The sequence below is a fragment of the Sinocyclocheilus grahami genome, unplaced genomic scaffold (assembly GCF_001515645.1).
Source record: "Sinocyclocheilus grahami isolate Dianchi unplaced genomic scaffold, SAMN03320097.WGS_v1.1 scaffold870.1, whole genome shotgun sequence".
Classification (NCBI taxonomy): Eukaryota; Metazoa; Chordata; class Actinopteri; order Cypriniformes; family Cyprinidae; genus Sinocyclocheilus; species Sinocyclocheilus grahami.
The window spans coordinates 311,954-327,774 of record NW_015506049.1 but is presented as its reverse complement, the minus strand read 5'-3'; the positions used below and the strand labels follow the sequence as shown (position 1 = coordinate 327,774).

Below are 15,821 nucleotides of genomic sequence, written 5' to 3'. Positions count from 1 at the left end.
AAATCATAGACATGTATTTACAAATCAAGTATAATGGGAGCACAGAATGATCTTGGAGAGAGCTTTACCGAGCTGACTGCTGTAACCGAACGCGACCAGTGTTTTAAAGGCTGAACGAATGACTGACAGCCACAGCGGAGAAAAAAGTTTGTTTGAACTTTAATGTAAGGACTTAAATATTCATATGTAGCTCACATTAAGCTATCGTATGGCTTCAGAAGTAACACAGAATAATTTGCACAATCGAGAGAAATTAAAAAAAAAAAAATCTCGGATTTGGATTGAATGATGTTGGAGAGAGCTTTACCGAGCTGACTGCTGTAACCGAACGCGACCAGTGTTTTAAAGGCTGAACGAATGACTGACAGCCACAGCGGAGAAAAGAGTTTGTGTGAACTTTAATGTAAGGACTTAAATATTCATATGTAGCTCACATTAAGCTATCGTATGGCTTCAGAAGTAACACAGAATAATTTGCACAATCGAGAGAAATTTAAAAAAAAAAATCTCGGATTTGGATTGGCCCTCTGACCGATACCCGATCCGAGAAAAATGGCATTATCGGAGCCGATACCCGATATGAATATCGGATCGGCGCATCCCTAGTCTAAACAGTTGATAAAAACATCACAATAATCCACACAACTCCAGTCCAACAGTTAATGTCTTGTGAAGCGAAAAGATTGTAAGAAACAAATCCATCATTAAGATGTTCTTAACTTAAAATATGAGTCTTCTATTCATAATATTGCTTTCTCCAGTGAATAAGTGGTCTCATCTGAATCAGGAGAGAAATATCCACAGATCAAGCACCGTTTACAAGCAAAAACAGTCCAAATAGTTCAAAATATGTTGTTGGATATTGATGTGAGAGGACAACAGGAGATGGATTTTTTTCGCTGGAGGAAACATTATTATGGATTATGGACTCATTTAAAGTTAAAACACCCTAATGATGGATTTGTTTCTTACAAACACAGCTTTTCACTTCACAAGACATTAATTAATGGATTAGTGGTGTGGATTACTTATTGTGATGTTTTTATCAGCTGTTTGGACTCTCATTCTGACGGCACCCATTCACTGCAGAGGATCCATTGGTGAGCAAGTGATGTAATGCTACATTTCTCCAAATCTGATCCCATGAAGAAACAAACTCATCTACATCTTGGGTGGCCAGAGGGTGAGCACGTTTTCAGCTAATTTTAATTTTTTGGGTGAACTACTGCTTTAATTCTTACCTGTTTTGTGATGAGCTGCTTTTATTTTGTTTTAAGTCATCAGCTTTTGTGCCTATATCAAATCACGCAACAAATAATGCATTAATAACTGTGAAGATTAATATTAGAATAAAATGCGAGCATAAATGATTCAGAAATATAAGCAAAAGCGGAACTTACTCAATCCTGCCATCTGATTGGATAGCGTGGTGACTGTCGATTGGCTGACTGCGCTATGAGCACCATTTGTTGCCTTTATTTGGTTGGAAGTTCCCAAATCAATGAGGTTTGTGTTCGCTGGATTCTGAAATACAACAATGAATTCTGAATGAATCAAATAAAGAATCGACATATAGTCATTATAGTGCATTTCATATCAAATTAATGAATTCTTACAGATTGTGCACTGCTCTGTTTGTCGAGATGTCTTTCAAATCTGAAAAAAAGAGAAGTTAGGTAACACTGAGATACTGTATGTGATCAAATGAACTTGAAGTGAAACATCATTAATTGAATTAACTTTCATGATTTCTCTGATTGTTTATGTTTACTTTATAAGGATTTTCAAGCATCCACAAAGAGCGATTTTTAGCAGATTTAATACATTTATAATATATGTATATTTATTTATAAAAATGCCCATGAATGTATTTATTTATTTCCATAACCTTCCCAAGTCTGGAAAACCAAGTTTAAAAATTCCCTGATATGTCTAAGTTTGCCATAATAATAGGAACCCTGTTATTATAGATGAGCTCTCCTCTACAGCATATATGATATCTCCTAATTTCCACAATTGCCGATATTAATTAGGATCATCAAGGATCATTTGGCACTGTGGACTTCTGCTATTAATTGCGACTGTTATCATAGTCTTATTATTCGTATAATATTATAGTTTTTATTCATATATTGAATGAGCTTTTATTTTTATATTTACAGTTTTGATTGTTATTAATTGTATGTTTTTGTCATTTTTATTTATTTATTTTTTCTAAATATGACTATTTTGGTTTAATTTGTTTAATTTAGAATTAGCTAAGTTTTAGGATTTATGTATTATAGTATAATTAGTCATTTTAGTGCTTCAACCTAAACTTATGTACTTTTACATTTAGTCATTTAGCAGACGCTTTTATCCAAAGTGACTTACAAATGAGGACAATAAAAGCAGTCAAAACTAACAAAACAGCAGCAATATATAAGTGCAAATGACAAGTCTGGGTTAGCCTAACGCAGTACATTGTATATTAACTGTATAGTTAATACAATAAGGCACTATATAATAACTGTATATTTCCGTTAGCTGACAAGGCAACATTTCTAATTTTCATCTAATATTTATATTTCACTTTATTTTAGATTTCAATTAACAAAAATGTTTTTAATAGTTTGGTTAACGATAACCAACAGCAACACATGGTGCAATTCTTGTATTTTATCATGCAATGATTTTGTTGTCAGTACACTGACAGTAAACTGCAGATAAAGAGAGCGTCTGAGGTTTGGAGGTTGGGTGGCATCAGGGAGGCAAGGTTTTTACTCAAATACTCTTACTATTTCTGCCATGAAAAGATAAAGTAGTATGCTAAATATCAGATCAAATCTGATTTTTTTCAAAATTATGACGTTAGAAAAACAGAAACAATAAATCTGTATGAAAGCCCAACGATGCCACCCAAAGCCCAACGATGTATCTTTATGTCTATAACCTTTTACGGCTTGGAAAAGGCTGAACAAGTCAAGACACGCCTGGACAAGTATCAGGAGGCAGTCTATATGTATGGGTGGATATATTGATTTGTTCATTGTGCAAGAAAATGGACTACAGCATGTTTGTTTCTTCTGTGAGTGATTGATAAAGTAAGTTAACCGTTTTATAGTCTATGCTAAGTCAAATGTTGACACTTGTTCAATACTGCTTAACTGTGCATGTTCCACTGCATAACTGATATTCATAAGCTAAAATTGTACACCTGTTTACGGTACATATTTAAATGATAAACACTTTGCCAAAATAATGCAGCTATTTAAATGCAACTTGAATGCCTTTATTACCTGATATTTGATACTGTTATTTACTGTCACTGCTGCTGTGTGTAATGTTTATTTCTTTATGTTAGCCAAATTATTGTTTATATTACAAATGTTATATTGCATTCTGTTTTCTCTGTTCATTGTAGACCACACACGCCCACATGCATCCCTTATGGGCAAATGCCTGTAAAAATTCAAACATGCAAGGATAATTCAAATAAAATCCTTCAATTGGGACCTGCTCTCTTTCTCACATTTCTCTAACCGGAAACTCTGGCCAGAGGGTGAGCACGTTTTCAGCTAATTTTAATTTTTTGGGTGAACTACTGCTTTAATTCTTACCTGTTTTGTGATGAGCTGCTTTTATTTTGTTTTAAGTCATCAGCTTTTGTGCCTATATCAAATCACGCAACAAATAATGCATTAATAACTGTGAAGATTAATATTAGAATAAAATGCGAGCATAAATGATTCAGAAATATAAGCAAAAGCGGAACTTACTCAATCCTGCCATCTGATTGGATAGCGTGGTGACTGTCGATTGGCTGACTGCGCTATGAGCACCATTTGTTGCCTTTATTTGGTTGGAAGTTCCCAAATCAATGAGGTTTGTGTTCGCTGGATTCTGAAATACAACAATGAATTCTGAATGAATCAAATAAAGAATCGACATATAGTCATTATAGTGCATTTCATATCAAATTAATGAATTCTTACAGATTGTGCACTGCTCTGTTTGTCGAGATGTCTTTCAAATCTGAAAAAAAGAGAAGTTAGGTAACACTGAGATACTGTATGTGATCAAATGAACTTGAAGTGAAACATCATTAATTGAATTAACTTTCATGATTTCTCTGATTGTTTATGTTTACTTTATAAGGATTTTCAAGCATCCACAAAGAGCGATTTTTAGCAGATTTAATACATTTATAATATATGTATATTTATTTATAAAAATGCCCATGAATGTATTTATTTATTTCCATAACCTTCCCAAGTCTGGAAAACCAAGTTTAAAAATTCCCTGATATGTCTAAGTTTGCCATAATAATAGGAACCCTGTTATTATAGATGAGCTCTCCTCTACAGCATATATGATATCTCCTAATTTCCACAATTGCCGATATTAATTAGGATCATCAAGGATCATTTGGCACTGTGGACTTCTGCTATTAATTGCGACTGTTATCATAGTCTTATTATTCGTATAATATTATAGTTTTTATTCATATATTGAATGAGCTTTTATTTTTATATTTACAGTTTTGATTGTTATTAATTGTATGTTTTTGTCATTTTTATTTATTTATTTTTTCTAAATATGACTATTTTGGTTTAATTTGTTTAATTTAGAATTAGCTAAGTTTTAGGATTTATGTATTATAGTATAATTAGTCATTTTAGTGCTTCAACCTAAACTTATGTACTTTTACTTTTAGTCATTTAGCAGACGCTTTTATCCAAAGTGACTTACAAATGAGGACAATAAAAGCAGTCAAAACTAACAAAACAGCAGCAATATATAAGTGCAAATGACAAGTCTGGGTTAGCCTAACGCAGTACATTGTATATTAACTGTATAGTTAATACAATAAGGCACTATATAATAACTGTATATTTCCGTTAGCTGACAAGGCAACATTTCTAATTTTCATCTAATATTTATATTTCACTTTATTTTAGATTTCAATTAACAAAAATGTTTTTAATAGTTTGGAACCAACAGCCCAACAGCAACACATGGTGCAATTCTTGTATTTTATCATGCAATGATTTTGTTGTCAGTACACTGACAGTGATAAAGAGATAAAGAGAGCGTCTGAGGTTTGGAGGTTGGGTGGCATCAGGGAGGCAAGGTTTTTACTCAAATACTCTTACTATTTCTGCCATGAAAAGATAAAGTAGTATGCTAAATATCAGATCAAATCTGATTTTTTTCAAAATTATGACGTTAGAAAAACAGAAACAATAAATCTGTATGAAAGCCCAACGATGCCACCCAAAGCCCAACGATGTATCTTTATGTCTATAACCTTTTACGGCTTGGAAAAGGCTGAACAAGTCAAGACACGCCTGGACAAGTATCAGGAGGCAGTCTATATGTATGGGTGGATATATTGATTTGTTCATTGTGCAAGAAAATGGACTACAGCATGTTTGTTTCTTCTGTGAGTGATTGATAAAAAAGTAAGTTATTCGTTTTATAGTCTATGCTAAGTCAAATGTTGACACTTGTTCAATACTGCTTAACTGTGCATGTTCCACTGCATAATTGATATTCATAAGCTAAAATTGTACACCTGTTTACAGTACATATTTAAATGATAAACACTTTGCCAAAATAATGCAGCTATTTAAATGTAACTTGAATGCCTTTATTACCTGATATTTGATACTGTTATTTACTGTCACTGCTGCTGTGTGTAATGTTTATTTCTTTATGTTAGCCAAATTATTGTTTATATTACAAATGTTATATTGCATTCTGTTTTCTCTGTTCATTGTAGACCACACACGCCCACATGCATCCCTTATGGGCAAATGCCTGTAACAATTCAAACATGCAAGGATAATTCAAATAAAATCCTTCAATTGGGACCTGCTCTCTTTCTCACATTTCTCTAACCGGAAACTCCCCTCTCCATTTCTACTTGTACCTAACCGAACCCTTGAGCGTCCCATACGCTCGTGCAAAATCAATAAGAGAACATATGATGAATCTTTAACATTTTTGTATTTAATAATAATTGTACTTGATATTTTCATTTGCACAAACTGTTAATATACTGTAGAGTAATTACATTTTTTTAATCTTTTCAAATGTTTTGTATACGTTTTTTTGAAATGGAGCTTTACTACCCCTAATTAGAATTTAGGCTTAGTTCGAGCACAAAGTATGTGCTTTCTGCATATGTAATTGTTGCTAGTGTATTTGTTTAGTCAAAGATTGTTTTTATCTATTAATTTCCACCCAGTCATTACAACGGAGATGTGTGTTTGTCTGTTTTCGGGAACATTTAAAATTGTGTGCAAAACAATTCCACACACTGTTCAGGCCCTGAAATCTAGTACATACAAACAGTATTACTTTAATTTAACATGAATAGTTATGTGGCTACACTCTGGTAATAGTGTCTCTTTTGATAATTGCTCTTGTTAAGGTTAAGTTCTTAATGTTTGAAGTAGCAGAGCAACCAAGCAATCAGTGTAGCTCACGGCGCCCTCTATTGGTGAAAATAATCACTACACAACTGCTTCGGTAACCTGCAGGCTATTTTATTAAGGATTTTTTGGAGTGTATTATTTTGTGGGTGTTTTGAATATGCTGTAAAACAGGGACATTTCCGGGCACGGGTCAAGTCATGGACAGGACACTAAAAACCAGGACTGTCCCCAGAAAGCAGGGACGTCTGTTTAACCTATGCTAGTTGCAATTTGTGTTTATAGCATGTGAGATTCTGTGAGACAAGCAAGGAAAACACATATTGAACTTTGTGATGGAACTGCTTGACTTAAAGGGTTAGTCATCTATGGGCTAATTTTCATTTTTGGGTGAACTAACCCTTTAACAACTGTGATGTGTATTTTATCTATTTTTAATATTATAAAGAAAGACGAAAGGTCTTTTTGGATCAACTATCATGTCACATACTTATTTACCATATTTTTAAAGACACATTTACACCTTGCAGGTCTCTACGCGCATGAAATGAACATTCATATAATGTTCACAAACATCATGTCATCAAGACAATTTGCCTCTAACCTGTGATACTGTGCAAACGTGGTGTTAACGTCATCGTTGGCACAGAGTAACTGCTCTATAAGCTTCTCATCGCTCAGTCTGGGTATGAGCTCTACCATCCGGCCCTGCATATCTTTGGTCATGGAGTAGAGCTGCTACTGACCGGCAGAGAGAAGAGAAACAGCAACAGTCCTTCACATTTATAGGCCTAAAATCATGACTGGAGGATGAATGTGTACATGCTGAAAAACGAAAGTAAGGGTGTGTGTTTGATTCCCACCTGTATTAGCTCTGTGTCCGATGGCTCAAGACTTGCAGGCTCCATCGGACTCATCATGTCTGACATCACCGATATATTATTACGTACCACCTCCAGTTCAGTCTTCAGTGTCTTCATCTGAAACACAAACACACTTGAAACCAGCAGAACTCAATAATACAGTAATAAAATCAATCATTTTACAGCATTTATTTACCATGATTAATGTTAAATTCTACATATACTCACATTTTTTACATTTCAAGTTGTATAACTTAACATTAGTTCATGTACTATGAACAAACATTATGTATATTAAGTATATTATTAATAGTACATTTAAAAATGAACATGGACTCAGATTAATAAATGCTGAAAAAACTGTTAACTGTCACTTCATGGTAACAAATGGAACCTTACTGTAATATGAATTAGTATCAATTAATATAAGTCTCACCCTGTTAGGGGGTAATTTTGTGATGAGCATCACATCATGTAATATGCTAAATAATAATAATCACACATACACAAACATTTATTAACATGCATTAATATTTATTCATTTCTGTGTGTGTGTGTGTGTATATATATATATATATATATATATATAGAATGTTATGTTCTCTAATTTCGATTGCCACTTTGTGTGTGTACATACAGTGTGGAGATCAAAATTACTTGTTTTTTTCTGAAAATAACTTGTGTTATTTACTTTTTAAGCAATATTAGCTGTGGGTATACCACTGTTATACTAACATGTTTCACCAAATAACCAAGGCATTTCACCAAAAACCTTTATGTTTTGTGGAAAACACAGTGATCAAAATTAGAGAACAGTAACCACTGTAGCACGAAAGTTGAACCGATTCCCCTTTGAGAGTCTCAGCATTATCCTGTCCTCTTGTGCATTTGTCTTAAGTGGACGACCAGCCTTTTTGAGGGACTTGAATGAATTAGTGACATTATAAGCTGCAATATTTGAGAAATTACATATTTGGAATGAAAAACTTCTCTTACAGTGGCTGAAAGGGTCGTCCCTTTAAGTCCCCAAAATACTTCAAGCGAAATCGAAGAACGGATTTCGAACAAAATCCGGTCAAAACGAATTTCGTTCTGTGTTCGTTTTGGAAGTTCATTATGGGCTGGCCAAAGCAAACTTTCCGTAAAAGTTCGTTCTGGCTGCAAAACACTTTCGTACTACCATTGGTCCGTGACGATTACGTCATAGGAGGTGTGTGCTGAGGCTCCACCTTCTTTCAAACAGAACTCTTCTCCGGGTTAATTTTAGTGATGGGAAGTCCGGCTCTTTTGGCTCGGCTCCCCTAGAAGCTCCCCATTCTACCAGATGGCTCTTCATTTAGTATCACTCGAGCCTTCTATTTGAGCCCAATTTAGCAATTGTGAATGGTTTGTGTGTTGGTAAGCAATTTTTTATTTAGTGTTTTCAAAAAAGGCTTATTTTAATGCATTTTTTTTTTGTTACATTAACGCATAGGCGGAGGGTGAACCAACTCCAAGGTAAGGCTAAAAGCAGCCAAATGTATTAAACATCATAAACCCGTCTTTTGGGGCAACAACCAGACATCGGTGTCATGTAGGCTAATAAAATATGTTTAATGGGACTAAATTTGTATTTAACGTGATTATTATTAAATTGATAATTAGGCTATATAACATTTCCTTTCCACGGTTATTCAAACAGCGAATAAATTATACATAGAAAGTGACATTATCACTAACTTTGATCTATCACAAGTTTAAGCACTCAAAAAAAAACTATCGTTATAATCACTGAAGCTGTATACACTGAAATGAATCTCTTAGTTACATTGTACGTACATCTGCGCTTTGTTGTTTATGATGAGAGAATTTGCGGAATTCAGTCAGAGAACGCGCATTCACTCAAAACTGATGAGTTTCAGCGATGACTCATCTGAACGCCTCTGATTGGCCAATGCATTCCTAAGCTCAACAGAATTGTGTGTGATTGGTTAAAATGCGCAACACTTTAAAAACGCCTCAAATGAAATACTGTGCAACATGAGCAGATCTTAATTTGATGCCACATTCGACACTGTCTGTTCATTTTCACTTTGTTAGCAAAAGACGTAATAGATTTAATTTATTTGTGCAGGGGCATTTTTGTCCAATTTAGTGTCATTTTTGCCCCAAGTCCCCATGGCCACAGTAGCCCCTCACTGCAGAACACAAGATCCAGGGGGCGTGGTTGGATCCAGATCCAACTCCTCCCACCTTACATATACCTAAACCTACCTGTCTCCACCCCCTGATCCCTAAACCCACCCATCTCCACCCCTAAACCTACCCATCTCCACCCCCTAGATGTGGATCCAACCACGCCCCCTGGACCTTGTGTTCTGCAGTGAGGAACATCCAGGGGAGGCTAAGCCTTCTCGCAGCCTTACACATGAACTAAGCCCATGCATGAACGCGAACGACACATCACTAGTTCATTTCATCTGCCGAAACCTTGGAGGTGAGCCGCTTTATAGTAGCAAATTAAGTTTTGCTTTTGATGAAATGAGACACTGACACTGTTTTTCATGTTTAATACGGCTGATTGCTTTTAAGCAATATATTGAATAAAGTGCCATGTAAATACACGTGACGTGACTTCACGGGAGTGCTAATTTGCAGAGCTCGTGCAAGCATACCCATGTTGCTATGAACAGATGCTTTTTTATTAAAAACGCTTGCTGTTCTCTCCATTTTTGTTGTGTTTATTTTGTTACTGAGAGGAAAGCACGCAGCACATATTTACATATTCATATAAACGTTGCTTTCATCAGAGTGGGCGGCGTCGGGATGTTCGATAACAGTATACCGCTGCTCACGTATTTCGAACTTCGTTTCACCCCTAAACGAAAAAGACTTTCGTTTTGAGTATATCGGGGCCGCTTTAGCCTTCATCTGGACAACCTCCTGTTGCACTAAGCAGTGACCTTGAAATTTAGGAAATTGTAGGATGTTCTCTAATTTTGATCTCCACTGTGTGTGTGTGTGTATGCACATATATATATATATATATATATATATATTCCCCAATGTTTATATAATTCTCAGCCTATTGGGGTTACTTTTGCAATGATCATTCTATCATGTAATATCATGCAAATTATTTTTTAAACTTGAATCATTAAATACAAATATTAAACTCAATACTTAAAAAAAGAGATTACTTAAATAGTACTAATGTACTACTCACACTTTTGGGGGTTAATTGTATATATAATATGACCATTATGTATGTGTACAAATTTCAATTTAACTATTAATTATTAAATAGTATTAATATTAAATATTTAATTCAAAGCTAAATTGAGTCCTGCTGAATGGTTACTAGTCCATTAGTCGGCCTAGTCAGTTTAGTCCATCCATAACATTTTGCTCATCCCTAAAATGTTCCAGTCCCACCCTCACTTCAGCCTGAGCCAGCATTGCTGCATATGTGTGTGTGTGTTACCTGTTGAGGTGACAGTGTGAAGGGCATCTCTGTATTCTGTGGCTGTGAGGATTTGACGAAGTGACTTTCTGTGCAAGCTGTTACCGGAGACGCAGACTCAATGGTCTGTTGGAGTCAAGCATTAATAAATGAATAAATCTAAAATTGAAATTAAGCATGGCACATATTGCATGCTAGCACTCTATATAGAGGACATACAGTCTGATTTTGAGATGTGCAGCTTTTTATAAACACGTATGAATCCCAATAAATCTTTATTTGGATTCATAATTGTTTATAAACAACGTGCTGTCAATGTGCAGCAGTTTCTACCCTGTTGGGAGTGTGAATAGGGGAACAGCCATTCAGTTCAGTCATAGGAAACTCCACGCCTTTTCTCCTGAGATCCTCATAGATGGTCACGACACCCGTCAAATCTGGAGAACTACGAAAGGCATCGGACCACGCCTAGAGAGAGAGAAAGATTGAATCAGACGCCAGACACACTAAGAGCTCTGTTTGAATACTTCACAGCAAAAAATATGAACCGCATAAAAACATTTACTCTGAGCACTAGCTGAGTTTATAAAGGGTTTATCTGGACCTGTATCATGCTCAAGACTCTGTCCTGAAGAAACACTGGGGCGTTGTTTTTAGGCAGGATCGTTTGGACCAAAACGTTTTCCACAAAATCTCTGGTGGACACGTAGACGTGGAATTTGTGCCCGCAGTTCTTCACACAGGCCTCCAACACCTGCAGCAAAACCAGAAGAATGATTCCAAAGATACTGTGAAATAAGACATTGAGTCGACGGTAATAACATTATGTTTGACACTTACACTCAGAGCCAGCATAACTTCTTTGAAATTCTTATTTCCCAGTATCCTCTTCTTTATTGCTCTGACTGCATCTTTAGGTCTGGAAACAGAGCAGCATCACAAAAATTATGTTATACAATGTATGTTATAATATCTAGAAACTCAAAGCACCATACAGATTTGGACACTTAAGCCATTTATTATTATTTTACGAATTTTATAGAATGATAAGTTTTGAATGACAGCTTTACAGCTCAAAATTAAGACAAATTATATTGTGACACTTTGTGGTTGTGAAACATTTTTTTTTTTTTATGTAGTTTGTTATTTAATCTAACACAGGGTTTCCCAAACTAAATCATTAATAATCAAATCATAAAAATGTCAAATTAAGATCATTTTAAAATAAAAACGGTTAAAATAGAACAATAGATTTTATTTGTTTACCTGCATGTCATGTGACCAATAGCCAACATCACAGAACCATGACCATACACACGTGTTGTTAAATTTTATGAAATATTTTTTTTCTCAAAGGAGCAGTTTACTCTGTAGGAATTTGCTTAAAATTGATGTAGATGAGTTTGTTTCTTCATCGGAACAGACAAAAACATCACAAAGTAATCAACATGACTCCAGTCCATCAATTAATGCCTTGTGAAGTAAAAACCTGTGTTTATGCGAGAACTAAATCCATCATTATCATGTTTTATCTTTAAACCGTAGCTTCTGGCCAAAATATGAGTCCATAATTCATAATAATGTTTCCTCCAGTGAAAAAGTCCATTCCCTGTTGTCCTCTCACATCAAAATCCAGCAACATATTTGTTGAGAACTGTTCTGGACTGTTTTTGCTTGTAAACGATGCTTGTTCTGTGCATATTTCTCTCCTGATTCATACAAGATGAAAGCATTATTAAGTAATATTAGCAATATTATGGATAGAGGACTGAAGCAACGGTTTGAATATAAAAATGTCTTAATAATGGATTTGTTTATTATGTACATGCCGCTTTTTACGTCACTAGAGTAATGTCAATTACTTGTGGATTATGTTTTTATCAGCTGTTTGGACTTTCATTCTGATGGCAAGTGGTGAGCAAGTGATGTAATGCTACATTTCTCCAAATCTGATCCGATGGAGAAACAAACTCATCTACATCTTGGATGGCTTGAGGCCTGAGGGATTTCAAGCTAATATTTTAGGTAAAATCGATGCATATTAGGTCAAATGTCAGTTTGGGAGTCCGTGGTCTAATACAATGACGTTCAGACATTTTAAGTGTCGTTTAGGTGTCCAAATACAATTGGGGATGAGTTTAAAAAGAATTAATTGTCATGACCATATAAACAGAAATCTGTTGTATCTGACAACATACACACCCTTCATCGGTTTCATTGACAATGTCACAGATGTCCATGTTGAGGCCCCAGTCTTCAGACGGGAGAGAAGAACTGGTGGCATGTTCTGAGCAAGAGAGCGAGAAGCAGTCAGAGATACACAAAGGCTTCAATCTAAACTAAAAGGATACAACAACATGTTTTGATTACATACTTATCGTTACTTTTTGTTAAGCACAACTGAACAAAATGCAGAAACACAGATGAACCCAAAACGATTATGAAGATAACTAGTATTGTTCTCTATAAACAGAATCAACAATTAACTTTAGAAGAAACTTACTCTTGGCTTCAAATACCTCATTACATGCTCACACACACACAACAAACATCCCTGAACTGTCATTTTTTTTTTTTATGTAGTTTGTTATTTAATCTAACACAGGGTTTCCCAAACTAAATCATTAATAATCAAATCTTAAAAATGTCAAATTAAGATCATTTTAAAATAAAAACGGTTAAAATAGAACAATAGATTTTATTTGTTTACCTGCATGTCATGTGACCAATAGCCAACATCACAGAACCATGACCATACACACGTGTTGTTAAATTTTATGAAATATTTTTTTTCTCAAAGGAGCAGTTTACTCTGTAGGAATTTGCTTAAAATTGATGTAGATGAGTTTGTTTCTTCATCGGAACAGACAAAAACATCACAAAGTAATCAACATGACTCCAGTCCATCAATTAATGCCTTGTGAAGTAAAAAACTGTGTTTATGCGAGAACTAAATCCATCATTATCATGTTTTATCTTTAAACCGTAGCTTCTGGCCAAAATATGAGTCCATAATTCATAATAATGTTTCCTCCAGTGAAAAAGTCCATTCCCTGTTGTCCTCTCACATCAAAATCCAGCAACATATTTGTTGAGAACTGTTCTGGACTGTTTTTGCTTGTAAACGATGCTTGTTCTGTGCATATTTCTCTCCTGATTCATACAAGATGAAAGCATTATTAAGTAATATTAGCAATATTATGGATAGAGGACTGAAGCAACGGTTTGAATATAAAAATGTCTTAATAATGGATTTGTTTATTATGTACATGCCGCTTTTTACGTCACTAGAGTAATGTCAATTACTTGTGGATTATGTTTTTATCAGCTGTTTGGACTTTCATTCTGATGGCAAGTGGTGAGCAAGTGATGTAATGCTACATTTCTCCAAATCTGATCCGATGGAGAAACAAACTCATCTACATCTTGGATGGCTTGAGGCCTGAGGGATTTCAAGCTAATATTTTAGGTAAAATCGATGCATATTAGGTCAAATGTCAGTTTGGGAGTCCGTGGTCTAATACAATGACGTTCAGACATTTTAAGTGTCGTTTAGGTGTCCAAATACAATTGGGGATGAGTTTAAAAAGAATTAATTGTCATGACCATATAAACAGAAATCTGTTGTATCTGACAACATACACACCCTTCATCGGTTTCATTGACAATGTCACAGATGTCCATGTTGAGGCCCCAGTCTTCAGACGGGAGAGAAGAACTGGTGGCATGTTCTGAGCAAGAGAGCGAGAAGCAGTCAGAGATACACAAAGGCTTCAATCTAAACTAAAAGGATACAACAACATGTTTTGATTACATACTTATCGTTACTTTTTGTTAAGCACAACTGAACAAAATGCAGAAACACAGATGAACCCAAAACGATTATGAAGATAACTAGTATTGTTCTCTATAAACAGAATCAACAATTAACTTTAGAAGAAACTTACTCTTGGCTTCAAATACCTCATTACATGCTCACACACACACAACAAACATCCCTGAACTGTCAGTCGACTGGCCTGCTATTACATCAGCAAACAATAAAAAAAAATTTTTTTTTAAAAAAGTGCACATCTGATGGGTAACAAAAACCTCACTGAGGGTGCTCAACTATTGTAAAATAAAAAAAGAAAGAAAAGTCGTCACACCACGGCTCTAAAAATGCAAAAATGTTTATTTCATGTTTTCACCACAGGTGATATTTTGAGCCCAGATGTCTGATGAAGAGCCATATGGGTCGAAACATCACCAGTGGTGAGAACATGAAATAAACATTTCTGCTATTACATCAGGCCATTATTGTTATCTTACTCATCAGCGGGGTGGTTTATGATTCACAACAACACTTGTAGAGTTACAAACACTGAACTTCTGATGACATAACGGCTCCTTATCGTCATGAACAGCCCGGACTAACTTTAAAAAGAGTTCTTGTATTTACACTCTACTCATTCTGGATTAGAGAAATCCCACTCATATGCCGAACTGGAAATTTAAACTAGCTTACTGAGTTTAACGTGACTTGTCGTACTGTTTACAGTGCTTAAAGGGATAGTTCACCCAAAAATGAAAATTTGATGTTTATCTGCTTACCCCCAGGACATCCAAGATGTAGGCGACTTTGTTTCTTCAGTAGAACACATATGATGATTTTTAACTTTAACCGTTGCAGTCTATCAGTCGTATAATGCATGGCAATGGTAACAAAATCTATGAGAGTAAAAAAAAAACATGCACAGACAAATCCAAATTGCTCGTGACGACACATTGATGTCCTAAGACACGAAACGATCGGTTTGTGCCAGAAACCGAACAGTATTTATATAATTTTTACCTCTAATACACCACAATGTCCAACTGTCTTTGGGCGCGCGCACGGCGTCCGGTGCGTGAGGTGTGTACGCGCTCTGGCGTAGTTTACGTTAATGGGTGTGTTGATATCCAGCCGAAGAGCAATCAACCATAACTTCAGGCGAGCAGGCTCAGAAGTTGGGAATACGTGGAAAGTCACCACTCCCAAATGAGTTCGCGCGAGAGAATGTAATCTTTTAGTTTTAAGTCGGTTTGAACAATCCGGATAAGTGCAAGTAAGTACCA

The 15,821-nt window shown here is 35.3% G+C and overlaps 1 protein-coding gene and 1 long non-coding RNA gene across 3 annotated transcripts in view; both read right to left on the bottom strand.

Moving 5' to 3' along the window:
• LOC107563358 (target of Myb protein 1-like) overlaps nt 1–15,821 on the bottom strand; it is a 23,432-nt gene that overhangs the window by 5,874 nt on the left and 1,737 nt on the right. For both annotated transcript variants that reach the window (XM_016248215.1, XM_016248216.1), the window contains exons 2-11: nt 14,371–14,455; nt 11,565–11,643; nt 11,329–11,478; nt 11,058–11,192; nt 10,746–10,850; nt 7,283–7,399; nt 7,024–7,157; nt 3,975–4,014; nt 3,759–3,882; nt 3,600–3,651 (exon numbers count right to left, since the gene is read on the bottom strand). In XM_016248215.1, the coding sequence (XP_016103701.1) occupies nt 3,600–3,651; nt 3,759–3,882; nt 3,975–4,014; nt 7,024–7,157; nt 7,283–7,399; nt 10,746–10,850; nt 11,058–11,192; nt 11,329–11,478; nt 11,565–11,643; nt 14,371–14,455 (1,021 nt within the window). The remainder of the gene's footprint in view (nt 1–3,599; nt 3,652–3,758; nt 3,883–3,974; nt 4,015–7,023; nt 7,158–7,282; nt 7,400–10,745; nt 10,851–11,057; nt 11,193–11,328; nt 11,479–11,564; nt 11,644–14,370; nt 14,456–15,821) is intronic.
• On the bottom strand, nt 1,257–1,806 carry LOC107563360 (uncharacterized). Its single transcript, XR_001606093.1, has 3 exons — nt 1,617–1,806; nt 1,401–1,524; nt 1,257–1,293 (listed from the first exon to the last, which is right to left on the bottom strand). It is a non-coding gene; the product is annotated as an uncharacterized lncRNA (long non-coding RNA).